The 27,639-nt window shown below is 44.7% G+C and overlaps 2 protein-coding genes across 18 annotated transcripts in view; one reads left to right on the plus strand and one right to left on the minus strand.

Annotated features, from left to right (window-relative positions):
* Positions 1 to 1,636: 1,636 nt before the first annotated feature.
* On the plus strand, positions 1,637 to 11,663 carry ARL6IP4 (ADP ribosylation factor like GTPase 6 interacting protein 4). 3 transcript variants are annotated; one of them, XM_030582801.1, is made up of 6 exons: positions 1,637 to 1,763; positions 4,413 to 4,618; positions 5,210 to 5,542; positions 7,461 to 7,578; positions 10,135 to 10,204; positions 10,550 to 11,663. In XM_030582801.1, exons 2-6 carry the CDS (start codon positions 4,426 to 4,428, stop codon positions 10,604 to 10,606), a joined length of 771 nt encoding a protein of 256 aa, XP_030438661.1. In that variant the 5' UTR covers positions 1,637 to 1,763; positions 4,413 to 4,425; the 3' UTR covers positions 10,607 to 11,663. The 3 variants fall into 3 exon arrangements, with proteins under 3 accessions (XP_030438661.1, XP_030438663.1, XP_030438662.1); XM_030582803.1 differs by lacking the exons at positions 10,135 to 10,204; positions 10,550 to 11,663 and adding an exon at positions 9,575 to 10,128; XM_030582802.1 differs by lacking the exon at positions 1,637 to 1,763 and having other exon boundaries at positions 4,419 to 4,628.
* A 1,338-nt stretch (positions 11,664 to 13,001) lies between these two features.
* Positions 13,002 to 27,639, minus strand: part of PITPNM2 (phosphatidylinositol transfer protein membrane associated 2) — a 191,432-nt gene continuing 176,794 nt past the window's right edge. For 14 of the 15 annotated variants that reach the window (XM_030582797.1, XM_030582795.1, XM_030582793.1 and 11 more), the window contains 7 exons: positions 25,203 to 25,319; positions 23,956 to 24,072; positions 23,515 to 23,663; positions 22,027 to 22,176; positions 21,736 to 21,919; positions 18,287 to 18,415; positions 13,002 to 17,643 (listed from right to left, as the gene is read on the minus strand). In XM_030582797.1, the coding sequence (XP_030438657.1) occupies positions 17,293 to 17,643; positions 18,287 to 18,415; positions 21,736 to 21,919; positions 22,027 to 22,176; positions 23,515 to 23,663; positions 23,956 to 24,072; positions 25,203 to 25,319 (1,197 nt within the window). In that variant the 3' untranslated portion in view covers positions 13,002 to 17,292. Of the gene's footprint in view, positions 17,644 to 18,286; positions 18,416 to 21,735; positions 21,920 to 22,026; positions 22,177 to 23,514; positions 23,664 to 23,955; positions 24,073 to 25,202; positions 25,320 to 27,639 lie in introns of those variants that run through there. The other variant, XM_030582799.1, reaches the window with a different exon arrangement.

Consider the following 27,639-nt stretch of genomic DNA (forward strand, 5'->3'; position numbering starts at 1 on the left):
GTAAAGGAGGAAAGAAATGCAGAGCACGGCAAATATATGCATTGCCCATATGACAAATACACCCTAATTCTAACAGATCAGAGCCATTAAGCAAATGGACATCATAAATTGCTATTCACCTACAGAAAGTGGAGGAGGGAAAGTGGCAGATGATTTCTGCTTCTGGAGAATAGTCTAACACAAATTGCAGCCATCCATAACCAGTGGAACTTCCAGTGTCTGGGAAAGCCCAGAAGGGTTTTGTGTCCAAAACAAAAACAGTTGAGCTGCCAAAGAAGCTGCATGAGGCTGAGGCTGGAATTATTCACCAGGAAGATGACGACATTGGAAATAGTTTGGAGTACTAGGAAAAATATAGGATCAGCACATGGCTGCATGTTGAGCATTTTTTGTATTATTATTGCACTGGTTTCTTACAAGTTCACTCTGTCTCAGGATGGAACACAGAACTTGGGGGATATAAGGAGGGAAAAAATAACTCACCAAGAACCATGGGAGACTGTAAATGTCCCAGAGTGTAAACTCTTCAAAGGGTCAGGGGCTATCTACTATTCTGAACAGTGCCTAGCACAACAGGGCTCCACTCTCAGTCCTTAGGCACTACCTTATCTTAGTTCTTCTGTACCACTGACACATCAGGCAGTCTTGTTCCTCCATTGATTATGGTCACTCACTAGCTGTGGTACAGCGGAACCTCAGAGTTATGAATTGACCAGTCAACCACACACCTCATTTAGAACTGGATGTATGCAGTCAAGCAGCAGCAGAGACCAAAAAAGCACTGTTTTTAAATGTAAACTATTAAAAAAAAAAAAAAAAAAGACAGCAGCATTTTTCTTCTGCATTGTAAAGTTTCAAAGCTATAGTGTGTGAACATTCAGTTGTAAACTTTTGAAAGAACAACCATAACGTTTTGATCAGTTACAAACAACCTCTATTCCCGCAGTGTTCATAACTGAGAGTTTCTACTGCACTTTTCCCCCCCTGATGCCAAAGTATTCAATATCCTCTGTCACTTCTGCCAGTTCTTCCCTGATCTTCCTTGCTTTCTCTTTCCTACCTCAGGTCCCAGTTCAATGCTGGCTTAGCATGTTTCTGAGCTTTCATACGGTCTCTGTGTCGCAACCTTTTTGTGACACAGAGCCTTCTTTATTTTTATGATAGCTTCTAGCGGGTCCTGCTGTGTCAGCTCCCCTACTTTTGGATTTGTTATTTTGTCTTTCTCTGAAATGTGTAGCCAAAGCTGGGGAAGAGAAGCCCATGATCATGAAGAAGAGTCTGTGTAGCTGGAAAGCTTCTCTCTCTGACCAACAGAAGTAGGTCCAATAAAAGATATTACCTCCCCCACCTGGTCTCATCACCACAAAGCACAGACAGCAAGAGCCCCCAACCCTGTCTCCTCCTTGCTGCCGCCCCCTGGTCCACAGGGCACAGCCAGCCTGGCTCTCACCAACACTTGGGCTCCCCCATCACCCCGAGAGGGAGATTCTACTACTCCCTGCTATGGGCAGAGCCCCCCCGCCGGTCTCAGTGGGGCACACGCCTCCTTCGGGCTGGGCCCTGCTCCCCTGGCCCAGGCATAGCCGGGGTAGGAACCAAAATGCGGGGGGTCTGTGTTTCCCCACCGGACCCAGAAAACACAAGAACAGCGGAAGTGGGCGAGGCAACGAACTGAAACCAACTGAGTGAGCCGTTCATCGGGGTCGCTCAGCGACAGACGCCGGGGCTGTGCCGCCTCCTCTTGCGCCCCCCCCCCCCCGAGGGTGAGTCCCTTACCTGCGGCGGCCTGGCTCTGCGCGGGAGGGGCCGGGCGGGAGAGGGGGATGAGCACTGGCAGGAGGAATGAGGGGCGAGATTGGGTCCATAAAGTCTTCATGGGCCGATATTGGTGCGCATGCGCAGTGCTGTTTAGGGACGGACCGTATCTAGCAGGAATGGAGGAGAAAGGGGGGGAGTCTTAAAGGGCCAGCCGCCTGTTGTGAATCTTAAAGGGCCAGCACCCACTGTGTCAAGAGTCTGAGTGGGGTAGAGTTTAGGCACCCAATCTGTGAAATGGGCATAACAGCACTTGCTCTGCCTTATAAAGCAATGAGAGCTACTGATGAAAAACACAGGGTGTGTAAAAATAGCGAGGAGTCTGTGTGGCCTTTAGAGACTAACCAGTTTGTTTAGACATGAGCTTTCGTGAGCTAAGACCCACTTCATCAGATGCATGGAGTGGAAAATACAGTAGGAAGATGTATATACGTAGTATGTGAAAGGATGGGAGTTGCCTTACCATTTCTAACGAGACAATTCAATTAAAGTGAAGTGAGCTATTATTAGCAGAAGGAAAAATCACTTTTGTAGTGGTAATCAGGGTGGCCCATTTCAAATAGTTCAATAAAAAAAACTTCAAAAACAGACTCCACCGAGAAACTGCAGAACTGGAATTAATTTGAAAACTAGACACAATCAAATTAGGCTCGAATAAAGAGTGGGAGTGGATGGGTCACTAGATGAACTAAAAACTAATTTCCCCATGCTAATTTCCCCCTCCTGTTACTCACACCTTCTTGTCAGCTGTTTGAAATGAGTGACCCTGATTACCACTACAAAAGTGATTTTTCCTCCGGCTGATAATAGCCCATTTTAATTGATAATGGTAAGGCAACTCCCATCATCTCTTCATGTAGTATGTATACACATCTTCCTACTGTATTTTCCACTCCATGCATCTGGTGAAGTGGGTCTTAGCCCATGAAAGCTTATGCCCGAATAAATTTGTTGGTCTCTAAGGTCGAGGGTCTAGTGACTTGTTCTCTAGCATGATGTGTCTAAAAGATTCCACTCTGGGTTTTGAGACTGCTGAGACCTTTCTGCAGCTGGGAAAACATTCTCTCAGTCTTCATTGTAAACTTCATTACCCTGATTCAGACTCCAAAACAAACACACATACAGCTTATCTAGCAGGCCCTGGAAAAACTTGGCTCCTTATTTTCCCCATTTATCTAAGGGCAAAATCAGATGCCTTTTTAGAACGGAAAGGCAGTGTTTAATGTCAGCATTCATTGACATTCTCACAGGCAATACATATTAAAATACAGTTCAGGGAAATAACCACATACAGTCTGGGCTGAGCTATGAATCTGTGAACTTTATCACTGGAATTCTTGTAGAATCAGCTACTGCACTTTTGTCCACACTAGCTAATTGTACAGGATTGTGTCTATGCAGTTGTGTCTCTGAGATCAGAATAGTGCTTCTAGGGCTATCTGGGTTTTCAAGGACCTAGTGAAAGAGATTTTGGTATTTTTGTAAACATATGTATGTCTGGATTTGGTGTGTGGATCTGATTCCTTGCAGCTTTTCTACTGTGTGTCCTTAAAGCAAATCTGAGATAAGAGCTTTTCCCAGCTACAATTACGCTGATGCCAGTTTTGTTTTGTTTTTAAACGAATGTGAGCTTGTATCTAGCCATAGATTGGTTTGCCCATATATTCCACTGCCAGTGTGTTGGGCTGATTGAAAAAGGTGCCAGTTCAGCATGTAATCTGTTTTATAAAAGTAAATTGAATGATTAAAAATTAATTATTTTCCCTTAGCTAGTGGCTGCTGTCAGTATTTTAAATAAACCGGTGATTGATTCTTCTTTGTTCAGTTCTGAATGTAATTTTTAATGCTGCTGACAGCTGTGGCAGTATTCATCATGCAATGTCTGGATCCATGGGGCCATAAAGAGCATGTGACACGCCTGCTAACGGTAGTGAGGGCAATACATAGGCATTGATTAGAAAGTAGAAGCCCTAGCTCTTAGCTCCTGAGAAGGATGAAAAATGATCAGAGAATATACAGTAATAAAGTGTGTTTATCACTGCCCTCTGCTGAATCCTCACAGCTGTGAAATTGTGTGTCACAGTAGCTGCTGCTGACATTTAAAAGAAAGGGGGAAGAGAGAGTGGTGGAAGTCTCATGCCAAATCTAATCAAAGAGGGGTGTTTGGGATGCACACAACAGTTGCCTAAAGATTTTGTTGTGCAAAGAAAAACAGCATTTTAGAAATCCTCTCCTGGAGTCCCGTCAGCTCTCTGTCCCTCACTCCTCTGTGGACTACTGGGAAAACCCAGCCAGCCTGGCCACTCCTATGTAACAGAGTAACCCCCTGTGCACTTGTCAGAGATTTTCACATAGTTTCAGGAGAAGAGTGTCTGTAAGTTGAGTCTAATATAATATGCTAAACCTGTCTTCAGCAACTACTTAATGGACAAGCGTAAACTGGGTGCTTAACGAAGGCGGGCCTCCTAGTTATAGGTGGAGCAGAATGGGAATTGCTGTGTTTAGGGATACTGTGGGACAGTCTCATTAGATGGAATTAAGTTTCACTGTCCTTTATTATCACCACTAATGAAAGAAAAATGAATTGTTTAAATTAGGAATCAAAGCATAATGGTTCACAGCCAATCCAGGAAACGCTCCCGAAGCAGGAGTGAAAGCGAGTCTCAAAGCAGGCAGGACAAAAAGGATGAAAAGAAAAGAAGAAAAAGCAGTAAAGACTCAAAGAGGAGCAGCCTGTCTCCTCCAAGGAAGAAGGCATCCAGGTCTCACAGACGCAGGTCGAGCTCAGCATCTACTAAAGACGGTAAGGGCAGGTGAGGATGATAGCTACTGTTGAAGGCTGACTTCTCACATGGTTCTGGGAGCCACTGGGGGCATATGCACAGGGAGTGCCCTTGTGGGAATACACAGTGCTTAACTTTATACAATCATCTCAACACTTCATACCCATTACTCTTGTGTTCTGACATTTCTAGAGCCTTAACAATTTCCAGCATGCAGATCTTTCAGCATTGTGCCTGTCACAGCTCCATTAAGGCACCCCTCGCTGACCAGCCCTGTGAGGGAAATCCAAGCCTCTGGGTTGCGTAGTCCCAGGGTAGTATGAGCCTCGAGGGCCTGAATGGAGTCCAGCCCCTGCCCCAGTCTTGGGATATCTAGGCATATAGGAGGGGTGCTGACTGGTAGCCCTCTCCCACTGTGATAATATAGAAGTATTAGCCCAGTGGGATTTTGCTGTGGCGTGTTTTGATTTGTTCAGTCTTCTGAGCAACCTAACAAAGAACAAAGCCAGAACAGTGGACTGTTGCAGCTTGAAATGCAGAACGTGACAGACTCTTTGGCTGCCATGGAGCAAAAGTTCTCTCCAAACCACCCCCTTCTTAATGTGTTGTAGAGAAAAAGAAAGCCAAAGACAAGAAGAAGAGAGAGGCAAGTGCCTCCTCCTCTGAGATGACAAGCTCATCTTCTGGGACTTCCTCCTCCTCCTCCTCCTCCAGCTCCTCTTCAGAAGATTCGAATGACAGTGAATCCAAATTGAAAAAGAGGAGGCACAGCAAGAAGAAACGAACAAAACAGAAAGACAAAAAGAGAAAGAAGAAAAAAAGAAAAAAGAAAACGAAGAAGAAATCAAAGGACCGGCCTAAAGAGAAGAGAGCCATGGTGGAAGGTGTGCCTGGCCCATCACTGGAACAATGGCAGAAAGAATCTTTGGTGGAACCTGGCCCAGGTAATGATCTTGTTTCCAGGTTTAAAAAACTCACACTTGCCCATTTAAAGAGTAGAGAAGTGACATGCCATTTGAGAAAATCCATGCGACTCTCCCACTCTTTAATGAAGCAGATTCTTTTAATGTCTCATCCAAGGATCATTAGAAATTGCATGATAAGGAACACTGATCATGAACCCTGGATGCTTTTTCCCCTCTTAATTTCAGTGGCCCAACTTGAGCAACCATGAGTATACATGAGGACCCAAATTGATGGTTTTGCTTGTAAGCTTGTTAAAATTGCCTCTGATCTGGGAACAAAAGCTGAAAATGAAAGGGCATACCCACAGGCAATGAATTCATGAAGCACTTGGTATTGGCATTCAGTATGTGAAGCTGATAGTTCTCTGCATGTTCCTTTGCTCACATATGTAAAGCCATGAGGAAAGATAAGGAATGAACACAAATGTAGCACTATCTCTTGAGACCAGGTCCTCTAGACAGTATCCACCACTGATTTAAGGTGCCCCCAGATCTTCCAGTGTATCTCATGGGTGAGCTGAGTGTGCAAGAAATACAAAACCAGGGGCCAAATTTTCAAAAACTGCCCAAGTCTCATTGAAACTCAGTGGGACTTCAAATACCTCAGTCACTTGGGTGTGTTGGAAAATTTTATCTCAGGCCTCAAATTTGAAATGTAAGGTCTATATGCTCCTTGAGTTTGTGACACTAAGAAAAGTAGATGAGGCTCTGATCCCTCAGCTGGAGACATACACAAATCCCTGTTTCAGTTCTTCTCAAAATCTATGATTTATTTGGAAAGATCTTGTTCATGTCAAACTATTATTTATCTCTTCTTTGTGTGTTATCTAGTCCTGGTGGGAACTCTCCTAAGTCTGTTATCAAAGCAGTAGGGGTTATAGTATGTGGCGTATGCTAGTGCTGAAGGAGGATTAGTTTTAAAATAGGTAGTAATTCAGTTTTAATGTGTGTGTAATTATATACATAAGGCAGGCAGGCCACAGTCTCAGTCCCAGAAGCAGACCAGGTGGTAAATGCATCTAGACAGAGGAATTGTAATGGAGCCACTGGGGGGGGGAAGGTGCTAACTTATGAAGGTTTGCTGATAAGGGAGGAATCCAAAATCACTTGCTTTGGATAAATGCATTTGGCCCAGCCTTCCCCTGTGATTTCCCCTCTTTGGTCTTAAAGATATTTACAAAGTATCTAAATCCTTCTTCCTGTTAAAAGGAAAGAGAGCGGATGAGGGGGATAAATAAGCAGGGGAGAATAGTATTTGAAAGGAAAATATTCCTAGCAGAAGTGCTAGTAAGACGGTTTGCAAAGACAGGTGTAGGCTTAAATGTCTGTAGCGCAGCAAAGGAGTGGAACCCAGGATGCCTGGTTTCTAGTCCCATCTCTGCATTTGGACCAGTGGTGAGATTTTTAGAAGTGCTCAGCATTGGCCTAACTTTGTTCCCATTGAAGTCAATGGGAATTTTATCACTTGAGTTAAACCGGAGGCGTGTCAGGCTAATGCCGGGTGCTTTTGAAAATCTCACCCAGTGTGGCTCTGGACAAATCACTTAACTGTTCTGCAGGCCTCAGTTCACTTGTTAGAAACAAAGCTAGCAATACCGTCCTCAGAGGAGCAGCGTGAGGCTTAAATAGTTCAAGCTTTTTGGGGTAGGTGGCTCTTTGGAACTAGTGTTTTCAGCGGTGCACTGCACAGAGTGGTGCTCCATAATAACTGCGTCATGATCCTCTGGCAGAAGACAGACCTATGTGCACACATTCTTATTCAAGTATCAGACATGCATCCGACAAAGTGGGTATTCACCCACGAAAACTCATGCTCCAGTACGTCTGTTAGTCTATAAGGTGCCACAGGACTCTTTGCTATTCTTATTCCAGGAGCTCATTGAGGTTTGCATTCTAGTTTTGACAGATGAACAAAAGTCCCGCATCCAGGCTATGAAACCAATGACAAAAGAAGAATGGGACGCAAGGCAAAGTGTCATCAGAAAAGTTGTGGACCCCGAAACGGGAAGAACAAGGTACGGTCCCATGGGTTAGAGAGAGTCCTGAAACAATAGCTGAGAAACAGTGCTGTTTGGGAGCATTGGAGAGGCAGGATTTCCATCGTCACAATAATTCTAGGGATCTACAGAGCTAGTTGACTCATACCAGCTGAGGTGTAAGAGTAGTAGATAATGTTGAGCTAAATAATCATAGTTAGTTCAGCATGTCCACTAAGGGGTATATTTTAGCATGAATCACTTGTACCGCAGCAGGGCCCAAAAGGTGCTAGGTGCTGTACACTTACCTAGGAAGACACAGTCCCTGCCCCAAAAAGCTTACAATCCGCAAATTTCTGAACAGTGAACAGGAATTCACTTCTTGTATTTAAACCAGTGAAACAATTTGGTTTCCTAGCAGTGTATGAGACTGGCTGAAGGGTGGAGAGAGATGGGGCAGCAGAATCTTTTTAGGCTTTTCCAAAGAGAGGCAGAAGCATACACCGGTTTAGCACCAGATCCTTGCTGTTTGTAAAAGCAGGGTTCTCACTAAATCCCTTTTTACCTCCCCTCCAGGGGCGGTCATTCTCAGCAGCAAGCTCCTGAGCCTTCATTGTTACCTTGCCAGGCTCTTCGTGCGAAAGCTGAACACTGTGACCCATCAGGCTAGCTTGAGATTAAAGCTTTCAGGCCCAGACATAAAGATAGAAATCACACTGGTCTCTGCTTCACTAGCAGAGAGGCTCAGATCAAGTACCAGGATTGAAAGAGGGACGGAGAAAAAGGCTTGCTGTGTTTAGACAGACAGGCTGAGACTATTCTTGTTAGAAAATGCCAGGTAAGGGTCTGATCCTGCCAGATGCTAAGCACCTCCTGTGTAGTGCTGCCTGCTCTCAGTTGTTACTGAAATCAGAGGGATTACAGAGCATGGACAGCCCCCCAGAGCTGAGTCCTTGATGGCCTGTGCTCAGTATGAGCTGTAGAATGCAGCCAAGAGCAGCAGCTATTTCAAGATCTGGCTGAAGCCCTGTTACTCAGGGTGGAGGGTTTTTTCCTCCTTCCACTGAGGGGGAGATCAGTTTCCCCAAAGTAAATGCAATTCTAAGATGTGATGTGGGGATAAAACCTGAACCAGCGGATCTGGCTGACAGTTCCGAGCTTTGTTGTTTTCTGACCTGTTAGACGTTGTTCCTTCGGTGGCAGCTGCTGTTTTGGATGCTTGCCTGTCAAGTCTGAAGCATCCAGTCCCTGTAATAGACAGATCCTCTGGCCAGAGGGGTTTATTTGCACAATTGGGGGCAACTGCCCCTCTGTTCTAGGGGCCCACAGGAGTAAAGGATTAGAAATGACCCTGTTTTCACTAAACAGCATCTTCACTGCGAATAGAAAATATCACGCTGAAGGAAATTGTGTGTGGCAAGCCAGTTCTTAAAATAGAAGGCAGCTAGCAATGCTCAGGAAAGATGTTTGCATGAATGTCAGTTACCCATAAGGCACATAATTAAGACAATTAAATTCCTCTTTTGCATTCAGAGGCTGGGCCCCACCTATGATTCTGCTACTGGATTTGCTGGTTTGATACCATTCCCCTTCCCTCGCCCCACTGGGTCCTTTCCCGTTCTATTACCAAAGGTCAAATGCTCGTCCGATTACTAGATGATCCAGCAACTTTTATGAGCAGCTAGGGACTGGACTTAAACCTCTGCCTTGCCCCTCCTCAGTCAGAAAGGAAGCTGTCTGCACGTTAAATCTGAGAGGGGGAACAACCAACCCAGTTTCCCATTGCTGAGAAAATCCACATGCTGAGTTATAGGAAAATGGGAGATTCTTTTTCCTTAGAAAGCCTGGTAGGCTTGATGTGCAACATGCCTGATCTCTAGGGAATGCTCAGTGTGGGGCTGCAGATTGCCTGAAGCCTGGCAGATCCTACCTCATGGGAATGCTGGGAGAGGAAGCTTGTTCCCAATACATTCACTACACGGCATCTTTTGAAGAAGCGTATTGAAGCATGACCTTGTTGGTTTTAATCCTGCAGGCTGCATAATGGAAAAGGCTGCAAAGGCCATTTACCGAGGGTTGGCTAACGGCCGACTCAAGTGTTCTATAGTGGAGCCACCCTCATCTTTAAAACGGAGATGCCAGCGTTACACCAGTCAGTGGAGTTGCCCCAGGTTTACACCAGATTGTCAGAGCAGCACCTGGCCCAAGCCCCAGCATGTGATGAGCCTTTTTGCCACTACAAAGCTGCCACCCTCCCAGAGATTGTGCGGGACGCCGGCTGCAGCCAGCCTCGGCTGGCAGAGGCCCTGGACTCCGTTCTAGAGCACATGCTCACACAGAAGGTGCCGCTGGTGTTACCCCTCAACAAGTCCAGCTTGTTGGACGTCTTCCGATGCAAAATACTGTCTCCCTCAGCATGAAACATTAGCTGTGTGGGCACGTGAGGGAGGTGATCTAGTCACTCCCTCAGTGGGGCCAGAACCCTCATTGCATGTCGCCTTCTGCTGCTGGGGAAACAAAACAGTGTGTTGCTGACAGCTGGTAACTGGATGGCTGATAGACTTTACTGGTTGTTTTGATGTGTTTCTGTTACAGGCTTATTAAGGGAGATGGAGAAGTACTAGAAGAAATTGTCACCAAAGAAAGACACAAAGAGATTAACAAGGTAGACGGTCTTTGTACTGAAGACACATTTTGGAGCCAGCAAGGCCCTAAGCTGGGTTTGTAAAGCAGAAAACGTGGGCTAGTGGCTAGAACACAGGCCTGGGGGCAGGAGAGCTGAGTTCTGCTGACTCGCTGCATGGCCTTGGGGAAATTGCAGGCTCTCTCTTGGCTTTTCCCATCTGTCAAACAGGGATAATAAATCCTGCCTAGCCAGGATGGAAGTGGGTTTGATCACTCACATTGGCAGAGGCCTTTCAGCCTCTCGCAGGTAGGTGGTATGGAAGCACCAAGCATGATTCTTTGGGAAGACTGGCCGCTAAGTGCCTGTTTGTCTGTTCCTTCACAGCAAGCCACCCGAGGAGACAGCCTGGCCTTTCAAATGAGGACAGGAATGCTTCAGTGACAGTCCAGATGTCAAGTACATCAGGAAAGGTGGTTTTCTTGTTCTGCTCCGAGACACTAATCTGCAAAGCAGACAGCTCCCCGTTCTCCCTGCGCTGACAAGATGTGTGTGTGACACAGCAGGAGCTATACCCTTTGCACATGTCCTGTTCTGCTGCGTCCATCGATCGCCTGCAGGAGGGAGTGACTTTGATGGCACCTCCCCCTTAGCCACGGCTTCTCTCCTGCCAATCCATGCAAAGTCCTTAAGACCTGGCCAACATTGCTCTCAGCTTGGTCGCTTTTTGAGACTCAATCCACTGCTGCTCAATGACTGAGCAAGTGATTGTCAGGCAGTGAGAATCCCACCAGGGAGCTCATGGTGCCGTCAGCACAACAAGGCTAAGTCCCCGGAGGAGACAAACCGACCCAGTTAACACCACATTATCTTTAATACACTTCCTTGCTGGTGATTCAGATTCCAAGCTCTAAGGCAAATGCCCAGGTACCAGGCGGACACAACCCCGCTGATACTGGGGTGACTGCCACAGTGCTCCCCTGAAATGAGGCCACCTTGAATCATTTTTCTTCACATGTGGTTGCTATGTGCCTGCTCTTTGAATGACTATTTGCCCTGCATTTACTTCAGTGTTTGGTTGGACAGAGACACATTCATACATTGCCCCCGTTTTGTGCCGGCTGCAACATTAGGGCCACATCCTGCAAGGTGCCTGCTCTCAGTGAGCCAGTGAGAGGTGAAGGCACTTGCCATGATACAGGTTCAAGCTAATTAGCACTGGCTCCCCTGATGGCAGGCTGCAGTGGGAGCTCAGCTGCTGTACCTGCCCGTGGGTTAAGTGTAATGGGCAAGGGTTTGCTCATGTCCCTGCACCAAAGCGATGGCCCTTCCTTGCTTTGTCTCTTGCCACCCTACGAAAGTGCAAGGGGCAGGTTTGGTTTGTTAGTGAAATTGGCCTTTCAGAAACAGAGGAGCCCAGGGAAACTCAGTCTTCTGACACCCCACCCCCCTTTAACATGGTGAATCTGAAAACTAGTAAAAAATAAACTGCTTAAATCAATCCAGCAGCCCAAGTTGTTGTTTTATGTGCCAGTGTGAATGGACGACAGTTATACAAACCAGTCTGTCGCAGGGGGACAGGCAAGATCTTTGTGTGTGTGTGTTTGGGCTAATACCCAAAGCTTTGCTGTGAATGCTTGTCTCATCCTCTGCACCCAGTGGCTTGCTAAGAAAAGCAGAGTAGGTCAGAGGTTTGACCTTATGCTACCAAAGCTGAGCAGATACAGCTAGCGAAATGCAAGACCTAGAAAGTACCACACTGACTCCCCCTAGAGACGCCTGTTTTATCTGCCTACCTTGGTGACTTCGTAGTTTCCTTGGTCCCTTTACTCCACCCTATTGAATGGATCCCACTGCAGACTTCTTCAGTCATTCATTTGGGTCTGATGCCTGTTGGTGGAAAGTCTTGTTCTGAGCTATAAAATCACTGCCTGTTTAAAAAAAATTGTCCTTCTGTATGGTTTGAACTAGTTTTCGTGTGCCACTTTTCTAGCCTCAGAAAAGGACTGGAGGTGTTTGACTGTGGGAGGCTGATCACCTATATAAGGATTCAGCTAGTCTGCTGGCAGGGCTCCTGTCAATGCCTCTTCCTTTTCCCTTTAATGCAGGCCTCCTCCTCTAGTAGCTGGAGATTAGGCACATGGCTCAGATGGAGACAACTCACTTCCCTTTTATAAAGGAGCCAGTTATGGCACAAACCTCCCTGGGCCCAGACGTTTAACAGGGAGGACACTCACAGCAGCCAGGCTGAGAGGGGGACAAGCCCTGGACAAACAGGTGGGTGTTGAAGGGGGGCTGAACCAGGCAAATCTCTGCCTGTACTGAACAGCAGAGGGTGCAGGTCTCTTGAGCCTCCCCCTTTGGAAGGGTCAGGGTAAGGCAGCAGTGCTGACAGCAGGTGGTGTGTGGGAATGAGAGGCGGCCCCTGACTTAGGCTTTATGGATAGTGCATTTCCCCAGCTGCACTTACTGGCAGCCAGTTCAAGCGAAGCACTCACGTGCTGTTGGGTGTCTCCCTGTTCTCCACTCTCACACTCCCCTGTCGTTGATTCACTTACTGCATCCCATCATTTCACTCACACACTGGCTGTAGAACATCTGCAGTTCAGAGCACCATGTGCTTGTAATTGTCTCTCTTTTCCATTTGCCTCGTGTCAATGTTTGCAGCCCCTGTATTTTTCTGCTCAGCAGCATACGGCTTCGCCAACTTTTTCTTTGGCATCTAATCCCAGTGGCACTTTCATTAAACCGGCTCATTTTCAGTTCTCAATTCCTAGCTTTTGTGATGCATTAACTGTTAGTTTGTAAGTAAGTCACCAAAAGAAGCAGACACAGAAAGTAGCCTTCCCGTTTCTTTAATCTGTGTAATGTACAAAGATACTGTACACAAAGCACACCCAGGCATTAGAACAATGCACTAACAAACAGCAAGGAGGAGAAGGAAGTTGCACAGTAGTTATGGTTTGTTACATACAAGCAAACAGATCTTAACAGTATTTCACACACACAACGTAATACACAAAATGAAAACCAGGAAGCAGCAGACTCGGGTCAACTCTCATTCCCTGGTGGGGTGCAGGTGTGTCTGTCAAATTAAGCCATGATGTAGTTTCCCCCCATCTGTATCCCTAAAAGATTTTTTTATAAATAAAATAGAACATTATTGAATATAAAATTGACAGTCAAGGATATCAATATCCAGGGTTTTCATACAAGGAGAGGGAGAAAAATGTAAGGCTTCTAGAACTAATAGGAAAATGCAGCAAAGGTGAAGATACCTGAAGAGCAGGGGCTACTACAAGACGTGCAGGTTGCTTGTGGGAAGAGCAGTTTGTTAGTAACCCTTTGGTTAGCTATTGGTTTTCATTGAACATATTTTCTAACACTAGACACAGGGTTTTTGGTATTCAAATTTTCCTTTTTAATAATTTATCAAAAGAAGAAAATAAGGAATTAAAGTGACAGTTTGGATTAAAAAAAGAGACTGGAAAGGGACAGTGTCAGGTTTCTGTCCAATGTTCAGATGACAGAAAAGCTGCTTTTTAGGAAGAAGAAGAAAAAAAAATCAGATCCACATAAATGTTTCCATGAATGTATTTCAGTGGAAAGAAGTGTTGTTTTTAAAACCTCAATAAATAACTCTCTCTGTCCAGTGCTTGCAATATAAACATGTGCTGAGTGCATGAGAACCAGGAAGTGATCGTTACCAGAACCAACTCGTCTGTTTTCCTTGGCCAAGCTGATGAATGCAAAAAGGAACTAACCAGCACAACAGTGAAAAGTATAACCAACTTTTAATAGTCCTCCTGTTTCAAACAACTCAGAACTGTTATTTGTAACAAAGGTAAATAAGGCCTTTAACCTGACAGTGCCCCTTTACTAAGAATGGAAAATACATTCAGCTTTCCTTAACTGTATCCCAAAGGAGCCTCTTTTGTGCATTTGGAAAGAGATTTTGTTTCAAGTGCACCACTCCCTAGAACATTTCAGAGCAGTTTATAAACAGAGTTAAACTATTGCTATTGTTCTTAGAAGGACAGAGTAATATACAGATCCTCTCTTCAGACAGACAAGAAGACAGGAACGTATGAGAAGAGAGAGTCCCAGTGTACTTGTATGGGTGAAAAAAACCTATCCCCATATTTCATGTTAATATATGGCCACATCATGGGATATTATTGCAGTGATGAACAAAGATTCTACACTACCATTGTTTCTCTGTATGGATTCTTACAATGGAAACAGATGGGGGAGAAGTTGGAAAATCCAAGAAGCTTAACAAAGGGTCAGGACACAGGTGCTATGATTGTCAGTCTCACTGATTATTATTGGTTTTAAAATACGGAGTGATGGAGAGGTGATTATAATATTGCACTTCTGCGGTCATTGACAGTTACATTAAACTTGGTCCATAAAATAATTGCTTTGTACATAATGCCTGAAACAAAAAAGCTACATTTTAATATTAATAATCTCCTGAAGGTTCTGTTCCCTCCAGACACTTTTTCTCTACATAAAATAAATAACTTTCACTTTGTATATACCCACTTTTGTTTTTTTTAACATTTACATTATCCTCAGTTTTACACTATCTACACACAAGAAAATGTTAACATCTCATTTGCATTTTGAAAAAAAATGTACATGTCATGCCTTGGTTTGTGGACTCTTCTTTCAGAGTAAGATTGAACTTCGTAAAGGCCATATCCAAATTTGCAAATACGCTTTGTGATCATGGTTTGGATACTTTACAGAATGGACTGTGGCTTGCTTCTAAGTCAGATGGCAACAGTTTGGTACAATATTCAACTAGCAAAAAGCTACAACACAATTCACATTTTTACCAAGTAGCTTTGGATATACATTCAAGGAAACTAGGCTGAATCAGCAGAAAGGGAAGTAATTTTTTCAGTAGTAAAAATCTGTAGGTATGTTCTGTAATCCGATAATTATCAAAGATGAATGGCGCAGTAGTTTGCAATGAGGCTATCTAAGAGTAAGTGAGATGCACTGTGTGGGTGGATCTGTTAAAGCTCCATCACCCTGGACATTCTCAGTAGTTGAACACTGTCCTCTTTCTATTACTGCAGGGATAGAGCACACATTCTAAATTAATTTTGAAACTTGAGGTTTAAGCAGTAGTCATGAAATAGATTTTTGACGTGTGGATGAGTTATGTCTGCCTACTGCAGGTCTGAGCCAGTTAGCAGAGCAGTGTTCACAGTGCTGTGCGTCTCGGTGCAGAAGTGCTGCACTTAGTACTGAAACAGTTCATAAAATGAAGCAGACAGTCTAAAAAATCTGTTATAAATAAGATCCTTGTAAGTAGAAAGTGATATAAACATAGTATATTGTGGTGGAGGAGAGCAGGATAATACTTAGCCAATGAATGTGCTATGAATATAAAATCTTCATGTGAAATAGGCAGGTGGGAGCCCCAAATATCCCAGTGTGAAGATTTCCCATACTCCAGCTGGGTGTGTGCAAGAAGGAAACTCTGCCCTTCACCAAGGCTGGAAATTCAGAAATCCTGGCTAGTTTGACCTGGGAGGGGGCAGGGCTAAGGGGCTTTCAGGCAACCCCTCTATTCTAGGCACTGTTCTCCTCTGCTCCTCCTTAAATTATGTTTTTCACCTTTGAATACCTTGTGGCTGACAATCTCTTCTGCAGTGGTCAGTAGGGTGTGCTAGCAAGCAGCTCAGCACACTGTCCTGCCGACTGGAAATGTCACCTCTGCAATGCTCCCAGACCCTGGCATGCTTGGTGCAAGAGAGATTTTCAAGTCATGGCAGCGCACCAAACCATCAGCTCAGACACATCCACGGAAAGAGAGGCTAGGAAAATTAAGATATGGCCTTTTCTTGTGCAACTTGTTTGGCACACTTCCTTACAATCTCCTTACTGTTGGAAAAACTTCTGCACAAATTTATATATATAGTATATATATACACACGCCCTGGCTTAGTAATATTTAATTGTCATGCACTACAAACGATTAGGTGTAGCTACATGAGATGGTAACAGGTCTCCATTCTAAAAATGATCAGTGCAAAAACAATGAGGTTTTACAGTTGAATAACTACAGTTAAAAGAAGCAAGTCTAATTCCCATGAAAGCTGTTACTGATATCGGAGAGAACCTGGGAAGAAGAAATGTCTCTGAGTTGGGGATAGTGGTGAAATATTTGGACTCTGCATTTTGATGACAGGAAATGCAGTGTAATCTAGCTGTTGAGTACTTTCAGACACTTGCAAATATATATGGTGGTTAGTTTCTGAAATAATATACAGCAGTAATACTTGGAGAACTATACAGTAAAGTAAGTGACTGATGTTTTTAACAGCTAAAAAAACTCCTTGTTTTTTTGGAATAGCTTAATGCATTAAATTCCATCACTTTTCAAAATGTTTAAAACAAAAACAAAAAACTAACGACCCCACTTTCTAGAGCATCAATCTGCTGACATATGGCTCCTACCAACAGCAGTTGATACTTCGTTAATGTCTTGCTGATATACATCCTCCTGGGTACAAAGTGGATAAATTCTAAGCTCTCTGTACATGTAAAACATTTGATTGCCTCACCCAGTGCAGAAGCCGCCTCTCCTTTCAGCCTCTCTAAACCTTGGAAATGACATACTTAGTTTAAAAACACAAAAAAGAACTGGTATCCAGCAGTCTCTTTCAGTCTGGCTAATGGAATAACCCAAGTGAAAAGTTTGACCAGACGACTTCTCTTTTCACCTCATGGCACTGAGGATCACACTCAGTCACGTGTATCTGATTGATGGCTAAGAAAGTGAGGGAGGCACATATTTACAGTCACTAAACCTGGATAAGAAAAGGAGGCAGAAGAGAGAATGGTCTTGATCTGGAAACTGCTTGTTTTCCCCCTTGGTTCCTTAATTTCAAATGGTTTTTCAGGCTGGTGCTCTGCAAATCCAACATGCCATTTTAAGGCCTGCACATTCCATGTGGAAAATACACCAGCCTTTCCTCCTAACATACCATGTTGTTGTTAGAGAGTAGCACCATTTTTACCCTTCCAGCTCACGCTGCTGGCCTTGTCCTTTATTCCTTCTGTTTCTCCTCTGGTGGCTGTGGCCGACTGTCACTGGCTCCTGGCTGGCTCTACTTCTGACCTGAAGTGCCAGATTCCAGTTTTGAGGCTGTGCTCCGGCCCCAGCACCCCGTGGCAATGCTCATGCTTCTTTGGCTACGCTCCCGCTCTCGCTCTCTCTCCCTATCGCTGTCTGACTGGCTCTGCGTTCGTTCAGGTCTGTGGCTGGCATTCCCGCTCGTCCCTGGGGGCTGTGAGGAGATGGTACGTAGCAAATGGTTCCTCTTGCGCAGGAAATCTGGCTGGCTGGGGAGAACAAAGCTGCCTTTTCTCAGTGCCATCCGGGTCGTGTTTTTGGCAGGCCGGGAGCGATGGTTATACTCCAGCTGGGCAAGGTGGGCTGCGTACCCCTCAGTAATGAACTGTGAAACAACAGGTCAGGGGGCTTTACAGGACACAGTCAACTTGAAATCAAGCAATTAAAAAAAATGGAGTCACAGTCGGTTCGGATCCCACATCTGCCTTTAAGTCCCTCTACCAATTGTGGGTTGACAATCACTTTCCTAAATGTTTCTTTCCCCTGTTGCTTTGTGGCAATCCCACAAAAACAGCAGAGGGAGCTGACTGGGGAGACAACTGACAGTGACATATGGTGCTGTCACACACACAAAGGAAACTAGCTCTACAGAGATCTCCCCCCTTCTGATCTTCCGCTTTACTCAGCCTATGTAACGGCAGGGACAAGTTCAGACAAAAGGGGGATTTTTAAGTGGACAGGACTTCATTTAAAAAAATAATCTAATCATATAACACCACAAAACACAAGGCAGTGGAACAGCAACTGGTATTTTCAGTCCATTATTTCCATAGTGGTGATGCTTAAAAGCAAGGAACCCTCACACCTCTTAGAGAGATGCGGAGGGATCCTGGTGTGTGGGAACTTCCTTTTTACAAAATAGTCTGATCTTGCTTCTGGTGAAGTCAGTGTCTGAACTCCCACTGACTCCAGGAGAGGCAACATCAGCCACTTGAGTGTTCTACAAATGAAATAACCTAGATTCCTACCTGACACTGGTGCTGTAATTTCTTGGTTGGTCGGCCAACAATATAGATGTGCGTGGGTGGCAAACTAATGGCGCTGTAGACCGAAATATCCTTAGTGGATCCATATGCGGCGTGGATCCTCATGTGTAGCTGTGGGAAGAGGAAACAAGTTGATGCTATGACACTGCTCAGCACGCTTGGCTTTTTCACCACGATTGTGAGACTATCCAGTCTAGAGTGCACTGCAAGCCCCATCTGGCAGTGCTCTGCAGAGTTAGGACTAATTAACCAACAGCAGTGCTGAAGGTTTGTACTATAGGCTGATTACTGTTCTAGCTGTACTGCAGAATACAAGGGCAGAATAAGTTAGGAACTACACTAGGAACGTAGCTATGTTTACCTAACATTCTTTCTTTGTGTGGCAGGCTCCACAGCTCTGTTCCAAGGCTTTTTATACACTGTAGCCAGAAGGGAGCATTTTTCAATATATTCAGTAACTATTTACATGAATAATTCCCTTCCACTGAGAGACCGCCACATGCAACACTGGTTTGGAGGCTGGGTTAGCCAGACTGCATCTCTAATGTTGTTGGATTTTGAGGCAGGTTAGACAGACAACTATGCATATCACCTTGCATGATGCACTAGATTTTTCTACCCATAAGTAGTTACTGCTCTGTTCACACAGAGCAAACGATTTCAGTTAGCCAGACATTTGAGAAGATCATTTTGCAGCTGTGGAGGTGGAATAAAACTGGTGGGATGCTGCAGGGGAAGGTGCTTATCCTGCACGGACCCATCTGGGTCTGCCTGCAGAGCTGCAAGCTGGCCCAAGACCCACTGCAGCAAATCTGTGAACCTCAGTGCCCTCTGGAAAGGCAGATTTCCAACAAGGGATAATAACAAGGGGGTTCCAAAGACAGCTCACTCTTGACATTTTGGACTTAGATTTCAAGTTAGAGGCTGATTCCAACAGTCATTGTGCTCAGTATTTAATGATGGGCTTTTGCTTTGTCAAGGTGGAGGGAGAATAAGGCACAGTGGCTCTAGAATAACGGACATTGTTTCACTATACTACACAATGGCATATCTGATCCAGTGGGCTAGATAACTTTGGGATCACCAAGGTGGCACCATTAAGTAGCCCTGATTTAACACTGAAATAAAGGGGAAATTTGAACAACCTAGGTCTAAGACATGATAAAAGCCTATCAGTTACCGGGCTGAAATATGACACTATGGAAATCTGTCCAAAGACTGCATTTCGCAGACACATTGACATCAGAGATCGAAAAGCCCTGACAGTGACATCTGCTCCAATCCCAGAGGCCAGTGTAGAATCAATCCCCTCAACATATTTTCTAGTATTCAGCCCAGTCCAGTTTTAAATGGCACAAGCTAGAAAGCTTCCACCACTTCCCCCAGACACTGTTCCTAAAAGTAGATCTCCTGGCCAGGAAGTTTTTCTGGTATTCAGCATAAATGTTTGCATTCGTAATTCTTTGAAGCCACTCCTAGTTACATCCTTAAATCACTCCTTTCCCTCCTTGCAATTTACACCCGCCTCATGCAGTAGACATTTAGCACGTCCCATTCTGAGCATCCTATACCCAAACTGCAGATACAGTGTATGCTCTTGTGATCTTTCCTCCAGCTCGCTGATCATTCTTGTTGCTTTTTTCTGCTCTCTCTCCACTCAGGTGATGTATGCAGTATGACCTTGGGGGGATCCCCACAGGCGAAGAGCACACAGTGCTAGTCTTTAAAAACAGGGGCTATGCAGTAGGTTTTATTTTGCACTTCATTCTTCACCCTCTATAACAACCTTTTGGATTGACTGGGTTTAACTGCATGCAGTAAAGTTGGTGCCTTTCTACTGCTTTTGCATTTATTACACTGTCTGGTCTCCTTGGCACCAACAGCCTCTATAAAACTTGCTGGTTAATTTCCATGCTGAGTGAGAGCCAGATCTTGTGAGGGGAACATTTGAATGGGGTTGTGGATACTCTGAGCCTTGCAGAGTAGGGAGTACAAACCAAGAAGTTAACTCCTATTTACTTGTTTGGTTGTGCACCTGCTACCAAGAGTATGCACAGCCTTTGCTTGAGAGAGGCAAAGTGATCTCATGGTTAGAGCAGAAAACTGGGTTCTAAGCCTGGCTCGTCAGATGATCCTCTCTGTGATGGGCAACTCAGCTCTGTGTCTCAGGTTCTCTCTCTGTAAAAGGGGGGAAATATTTACCTACATCAGAGGTGTTATGAAGGATGGTTGATCGATAGCAATAAAGTGCTTTGAGATCCTCCAAGGGAAGGCGCTGTAGCAGTGCCATATCATATCAGTTGGCTGCTGCCGGGCAAACTCACATGTTCTGATATGCCTGACAACATTAACACCTTAGCAAGGGATGGACTGAAGTCCTGCAACCTCTTGTGACATTCACTGATCTGTCAAAGGCCCTCTCTAGCTGCTCTGCTATCACTTGAACTAGCACTTTCTTCCCATCACTACATGCATCACCCTAAACTACTCCAATTCTTACCAACCCAAAGCAGTGAGAGATGGAGACCTAGAGGTCTTCTTAAGCCCTGCAAAGCACTGCCAGGGCAGGCCAGTCTTCAAAAGATAAAGGAAATTATATGGCACTTCTATAGAACCCTGCATCCAAGGATCAAAAAGGACTTCACTAATATTCAACTACAAGAGGAATTTAGGGAGACCAAATGTAACTATCTCAACTGACAACAAGGTGAACAAGCCTTCTCTTGCAAAAAGTGCGAAGGGATTTCTAATGAGCACTCTGGTTTTGTTTCATCTAAAGGATGGTATGCACCATGAGAGGGCATTCATTCATTACTGTATGGCAGAAGATCCCCCACCATCAATCCTGCCTGGATGTTCCTTAAAGGTCTCTCATCCAAGTGCTAATCTGGCCCAACTCTCCAAGTAGAGATGAGTCCACCCCAAGCCCCTGAACTGGAACTTTGGATCAGAACTTGGCATCTATATAATGGACCTCACCCAAACCCTAGATCTTAATGTTCACAAACATGGAGATTCCAGTCCAAATTGTCACAGATAACGGGCTATTTGGATTTGGCCCAATATGGAGACAGGCTTGAATTCTGGGTTTTGGTTGGCTGCAGGTCGCAATCTCTTTGACAGCCCTCTATCTATAAAGTATCCAGAAATGCACTAAGAAGGTGGGGAAAAAGCACAATCATCATGATTCCCTCTATGGCAACAGGCATTTAGTAATGGAAGCAGCAAGGATTGCAGCACACTGCAGAATGGAGTGAACACATTTTAACTGCATAGGCACCTTTGTGGAGTTAGAAAATAAAAGAAAAGGGGAAGGGGGGGGTAAAAATAAAATGAATGCAGGTTAATCTCCCACTGCAGGTCAGGATTTGAAGCCAGGTCAAGTGGATGAACCCTCACTTTGCTCACATCTCAGTACAGCCCATGCTTACGTCCGTAATGAGGGTTTTCAGGAAGTTGGCCTTGTGCCGCAGTGGGTCATGGACAAGCCCATCACAGAAAGAGACTATCCCATGGGGGAAATTGTGCTGTGCTAACCATGCCACCACCCTTTGCTTCTGCATATCAGGTCGGCCTGTGACATAGATAATGAGGTAGCCAAGGTCTTGCCAGTGCCTGGTGGGGAAAAAAACAACAGTGTATTATGGACCTATATTTGAGGTAGGGTTAAAATATTCATTTAATACAAAAGCCTTTCCCCAGCCCTCTCCCCTGCCACTGACCTTACAACATCAACTGCACCAGCTCTGACTTTGGGGTCACTACCCATTATAGACACACTGGCTGCAAAGGAACCATCAATGCTGAAGACCACAAATTCCGTCCCCTTAGGTAGAACGGTGATATAGCTGTCTGCATATGTGTGGTCACCCCTACAAGGAAAGGAATAGGGGGTTAAAAACAGTGGACAAACCTGGCTGAGAGATTAAAGCTACACGACCCATTTGCAATGCCAATTCACAAGCATACACTAAACGACCTGGGAATGCAGAATTAAGGGTCAGATCCTGCCATCACGTCACATACACAATTCTGCTATGGCCCTACACCTCCTGCTGTGTCTTAAGGGTTAGATCGTCTCAGCTGATGTAAATCAACACAGATCCACTCATTTCAGAGTTACTCTGATTTATAACAGCTGCAGATATGGCCTGTTGTGTCTGTATCTCAGCACATGTGGTAGAGAAGACTATCACTGATCTGATAAAGGAAGGAAAGTCTTATGGGTAAGGCACTGGAATAAGACTCAGGAGATACTGCTTCTGTTCCTGACTTGGCAAGTCATCTTTCTGTGCCTCAGTTACCCACATGTCAAATGGATGATGCTACTGGCTTCCTACCTGGCAGCATTATTGGAGGATAAAGGGACAGATTTTTAAAGGTATTTAGGCACCTAAATGTGCAGATAGCTGCCGAGTGGGAGTTTCAAAAGCACCTAACCCCACTGAGAGGCAGTGCAGGGCCTTTCCTCAATGGTAGCTGGGCACTTATGAAAATCATACCAGGTGCCTATTAAATATCTGCCCCAAAGTCATTAATGATACTACAGCGAGAAGCCCCACAGAAAATGCCTATATGTTAGATGAACAGAATTACAGTGACTTGGACTAGCGTTGTGGGGGGCTCCAGCTTCAGTATGTTTCCATGTCTCTAGAGCAGATTTGTTCAGTTCACCAATGACAAGATGCTTTTTGGCGCTGCCCACTCTGAAAGCTGGTGATCAGTCAAGCTAGAGATTTTCTGCATTGTGCATCATCACTCATAACAAAGGCTCTGCCCTTAGGGGAATGTGGGCGAGTGCAAGTTAACAGTCTTCAAGGTGCACTCAGCTGTGCAGCTCCACTGAAGACAATGAAGTTGCACGTCTGACAGCAATTGGAACTCGGTTAACAATGCTGTTGATGAGGCAGGAGGCAGAACCAAATCCAGCTCTTTTTCCCATCACTGGTGCTGCAGGGTAACCAGAGTAAAATTGTTTTGTCCATCAAGCCAGCAGATCAGACTCTGATGATACAACAGGGAGAAGAGCGGTTGACAAGAACATGCCATTTTTTAAACACAGTCACTTTTCAGGTAGAATTGCACTTGACCAGTTAACATTTATATGGATTTTCTATCATGCAATCAGAATAACTGAGACGTGTCTACAGTCTTTTTCAGAGGGTCCTGTCAAACCGGGGGCTAAGCCAAATGAGCCTAAAGCTCAGCACCTGACCACCATCCTGATGGGATATACGCCAATCCCCAGACGCTTGTTCTCAGGGATAACGTAGGAAATCCGGCCACTGCTGTTGCTGATTTCGGTGTCAAAGTAAATCCACTCTCCAGATGGTGGCTGGGTCATGATGTGAATGTCCACCTGGGAGGCAAAGGAGGTTCAGGACTAAGGAACTATTAAATAACCTTGATACTAGACAGGATCCTAACCTGGTTCTGAACATGGCGTTCGCCAATCTCTCTCTAGTGTAATGCAATAGATAGGCTGGGCAGGGGAGGCTCTTAGTGGACACAGGCAAAGGTGCTTGATTGTGCAGGTAATTGGACAGTTCTCTCTTTTAATGTTTACAGATACAAAAGGAGCATTGGCCAGCAACTACTACTGCCTACATCTTTTGCTATTTATGGGCAATGCACAACTAAGACAAATGTACCTTTTCCCCGGTGAGTGTGACCATGTCTAGTGGCCCATACATAAACCTTCCTGTTAAGGTCTGGGGTCCGTCTTCATTAGCGATGGCATCATTTATTCTGTGGTTGGCTGTGACATTCTGCAGACGTCAAGGGAAAAACACAGAATAAACCTAGTTAGATTCCCAGCAGAACCTCATGGCTAAGGCAGAGTTTATAGGGAAAGTTGCTATAGTGATAATAATGCCAAACACATGGACAACCAGGAGTTTTTGGAGGAGTAATTTTCTTCTTATCCCATCCTCTCTCCCCCCACACTATTATAGATCTATATTAAACACCACACATTTTTAAGGAAAAAAAAGTATTGTACATTTAAGACAAGATTTTTAAAGGGCCTTCTGCACTTGGTCTCCTTTTTAGCTATAGTAATTTATGGCCACATGCACCCACCATCAATTGTGGGTGTGGAGCCTAATGTATTTTGCCAAGCAGCTGATGTCTGGGTGCAGTTAATTATCTAGTCATCTAAATGGTAGAATTTGCACCTACAATTAATTGATCCTGGGCATTATTTTAGAAGGGGCCTCTACTTGGTTTCCCTGTTGCCACCCCTAACAGGCAAAATTTGAGTCTGCAAAAATTACAGGTGTCCTTTGTGGACCTTCATGCATGCATATGCCATATCATCACACAATGATACTGTCACTCGCTAGTAATACTACTCCAGATCCTTTGGTCACAAATACTGTATAGTCAGTGACACAGAACACCTTGAAAATCTGATCCCTTGTGGTGCAAAATTCTGAATGTTGCACCTTCAAATTAGGAGGCAAAATGACTGTCGTCAGGAGTCTACTGACATTATTACTGGCTAAACAAACTTCCTGCTCATTGAAATCAGAAAAGCTTCTTATCCTCTGGATTAAGAGCTCCAGGGAATGATAGTTACTGTACAGACAATTCAGGACACCAGGCTTTGAAACAATTCCGTCTCCTTTCTTGACCTATAGCCAATACTTAGTATTTTATTTGAAGGAGACCTTATGGCAGAGAGTGTCTCTCTCTTCCAGAAACCCATAACTGGGATATTTCACTGACATACGATTACTGCAATGCAATCTCTCCAGCCCCATGGAATTGTGCTGTACATGGGCAGTAACAGAGTTGTACCCATATTGGTTAACTTTAAAATTGTTCTTATTACAGGCCCAAATTCAGCCAAATCATGTTTAACAGTAGTTTCCATTGGGAAGACATGTAATATTACCCTTAGCTTAACATGCGTCCTCTTGCGCAGCCACTTCTCCCTCGGCTTTGAAGGAGTGAATACAGAGACCTCCTTTCCATCCAGTTCCAGAATGCTGGAGTTTTCGTGTCTCATCACCTAAGGAAAGAGCAGCTCCCATCAGCAACTCATGACGCACCTGGGCTAAAACTCAAGAGCTGCAGGAATTTCATAGTGAACGCACCCGCTGCAGCTTTAGTATTTATTCCTCTCTGCTGTGTTTGCAAAGCATGTGATAGAATCGCAGCATTTGCTGGGCAGGCAGCTTTATAGAATTTTGCTTGCAGGAAATTTGCACCGTTAGCCTACAAGATTCTTCTGGCTCTCCCATAACTGTACAATGTAAGTGATCTTCAGAGCCAGGAAACATTGTTCCCAGAGCTGAGTAAATATCAAGTGGGATGAAGCTATAAAAGGGAACCTTAGACTGAGATGATAATAGGCACACAGGAGGGCAAGTGTGAAAGGGTTTATTGGTGAAGCATGGTTAGGACTAGAATGAGAAAGAGATGAAAAGGAAGCCGAGGGAAGCTAGAAAAGGCTGAAGAGACAGTGGAATGAGTCTGGGAAGTGTTAAGGAACAGAAAGAACGATAGGGGAGTTTAACAAGCTCAGTACAAAATGGAGCAAAGGCAACGAAGCACAGAAGCTGATCACAGATACACAACTGCTAGGCTGCTAGTGTAACTCTCTTGGCTTCGCTGGGCTTATACAAGAGATGGATTTCGTCCCAGATGTTTAATTAACACAAACTGAGAGGCTGTGGCACCCCAGACCCTGCTACTTCCTTGAGACCATGTCCAAAAAGATGCCCTTGGAAAATGCTCATTCAGCAAACACTGCAGGGGAAGAACTTTGGCACTCAGGTACTTATAAGAAAACTGCCTCTTCTCTAAGGAATCCTACAGTTTTCAGCCACCGTCTTGCCTGACTATGCTCCAGCCTTGCCTGCCTTCTTTCCAGGTCCTTAAGTCATATACGCGTTTCCAGTCATTATCTGCTTGCCATTTCAGTAATTCAGATCCAGCGCTACTTGTTCTGACTGTGCTCGCTTGTCTGCATGTGTCATTTCCTCGGGCTTGTTCGTCAGACGTATTCTCATCATCCCCTCCAGAGCTACTAAGTCTGCCCTTAACTGCACTGCGCAAGCTAGACCCTGCGAGATCTAAGATCCCAGCAGGCTTCCTGATTGGGCTGGAGTCAATCCCAGTTGCCTGTCATTTAGTGTTTCTATTTAAATACATTGCACATGGCGTTCTCCTGTCTTGCTTCTTGTGCTCATCTCATTTTGATGAAGACATTAGGTATTAGGCCAAGTTCAGTACTGGGCCAGCAGTGCTGGGATGTAGGAGACCAGAGTTCAGGAGAGGAATGGGGCTCTGGCTGTCTGGGTCCATGGAGAAGTCCATGTCACGTTCCTGCACTGGAATGGGGACAAGCAGACTGATACAATGAGATATGCAAAGTGTGCAACAATTTCCTATGGTAAGCTCACTATCAACTTTCGGGGACATCTGCCGGCTGGACCAAATGGCAGAGGGAAATGGGGTTATGTCCTGGGTTCACACTGCAGCGAGACTGTTCTTAGGTCAGTTCCAGAAGACTGGGCAGAGAGATTGCACGGAGACTGCATGGAGCATTTTGAGTTGTACTATGATTAGATGGGTTGTTTTCCAATTTTTTTCCAGGCCATGCAAAGATTGAAAGGGGCTCTGTCAAGTGAATAAACATATTTTAAAACCTCACACGCTCCCTTATGTGTTACCATTTGCCCCATGTAGATTAAAACTGAAGCAATCTGATAGGCCAGTTTATTTTGCTGAATTTAGACTGTTTGTTTCATTTTTCCATTTCATTCACAGCAAAACTAAACCGGTCAGTTTCACCTCCTGATTCTCCTAATCCATCTGCCCCACCTCCACCTCACCCCCAATGCTGTTGGGAATGAAAAGCTAAGGGGGTGAATAAAATAATGGCCTTCACTAATGAAAATTTTAAATCATGAAAATGTTTCTGATCATATTTGGGTTTATTTGTTTACATTTTGGGCTTAAATCTACTTGTGGGCTTCCTTTTAACTTTGTCCGGAATGCCTTTCAATGAGGATTAAAATCATGTCCCTGTTATTAGCTTTCCAGAGTTGGCATTCTAGGCTTTTGAATAGAGGGAAGGAGGCACAGGGCCTTAGAAGAATAGGGAGAGGGTGGGGATTGAGAAAGATAATGCTCTAAAAGCAGAGGTGGGGCAACGGAGAGAGACAAGGCTAAATAAACAGCACTGCAGAGGCAGCCGCTGCTGAGCTCCAAGGGCTTTGAATGGATGGCAAGGATATTTTTCATGCCACAAGATGTAAAGTCACACACTGCCTTAAACATGTTTTTGTTGCATTCTGAGTAACTATTTCTAGAACAGAATATTG

Source organism: Gopherus evgoodei, chromosome 13, assembly GCF_007399415.2.
Source record: "Gopherus evgoodei ecotype Sinaloan lineage chromosome 13, rGopEvg1_v1.p, whole genome shotgun sequence".
In the NCBI taxonomy this organism is placed as follows: Eukaryota; Metazoa; Chordata; order Testudines; family Testudinidae; genus Gopherus; species Gopherus evgoodei.

Bases quoted from the DNA above. Each gene is read 5' to 3' on its own strand.
- ARL6IP4 (XM_030582801.1), top strand. From the start codon at position 4,426: ATGGTTCACAGCCAATCCAGGAAACGCTCCCGAAGCAGGAGTGAAAGC. The intron at 7,579-10,134 runs GTACGGTCCCAT...TTTCTGTTACAG, and splicing joins CCCGAAACGGGAAGAACAAG to GCTTATTAAGGGAGATGGAG. The intron at 10,205-10,549 runs GTAGACGGTCTT...GTTCCTTCACAG, and splicing joins GACACAAAGAGATTAACAAG to CAAGCCACCCGAGGAGACAG.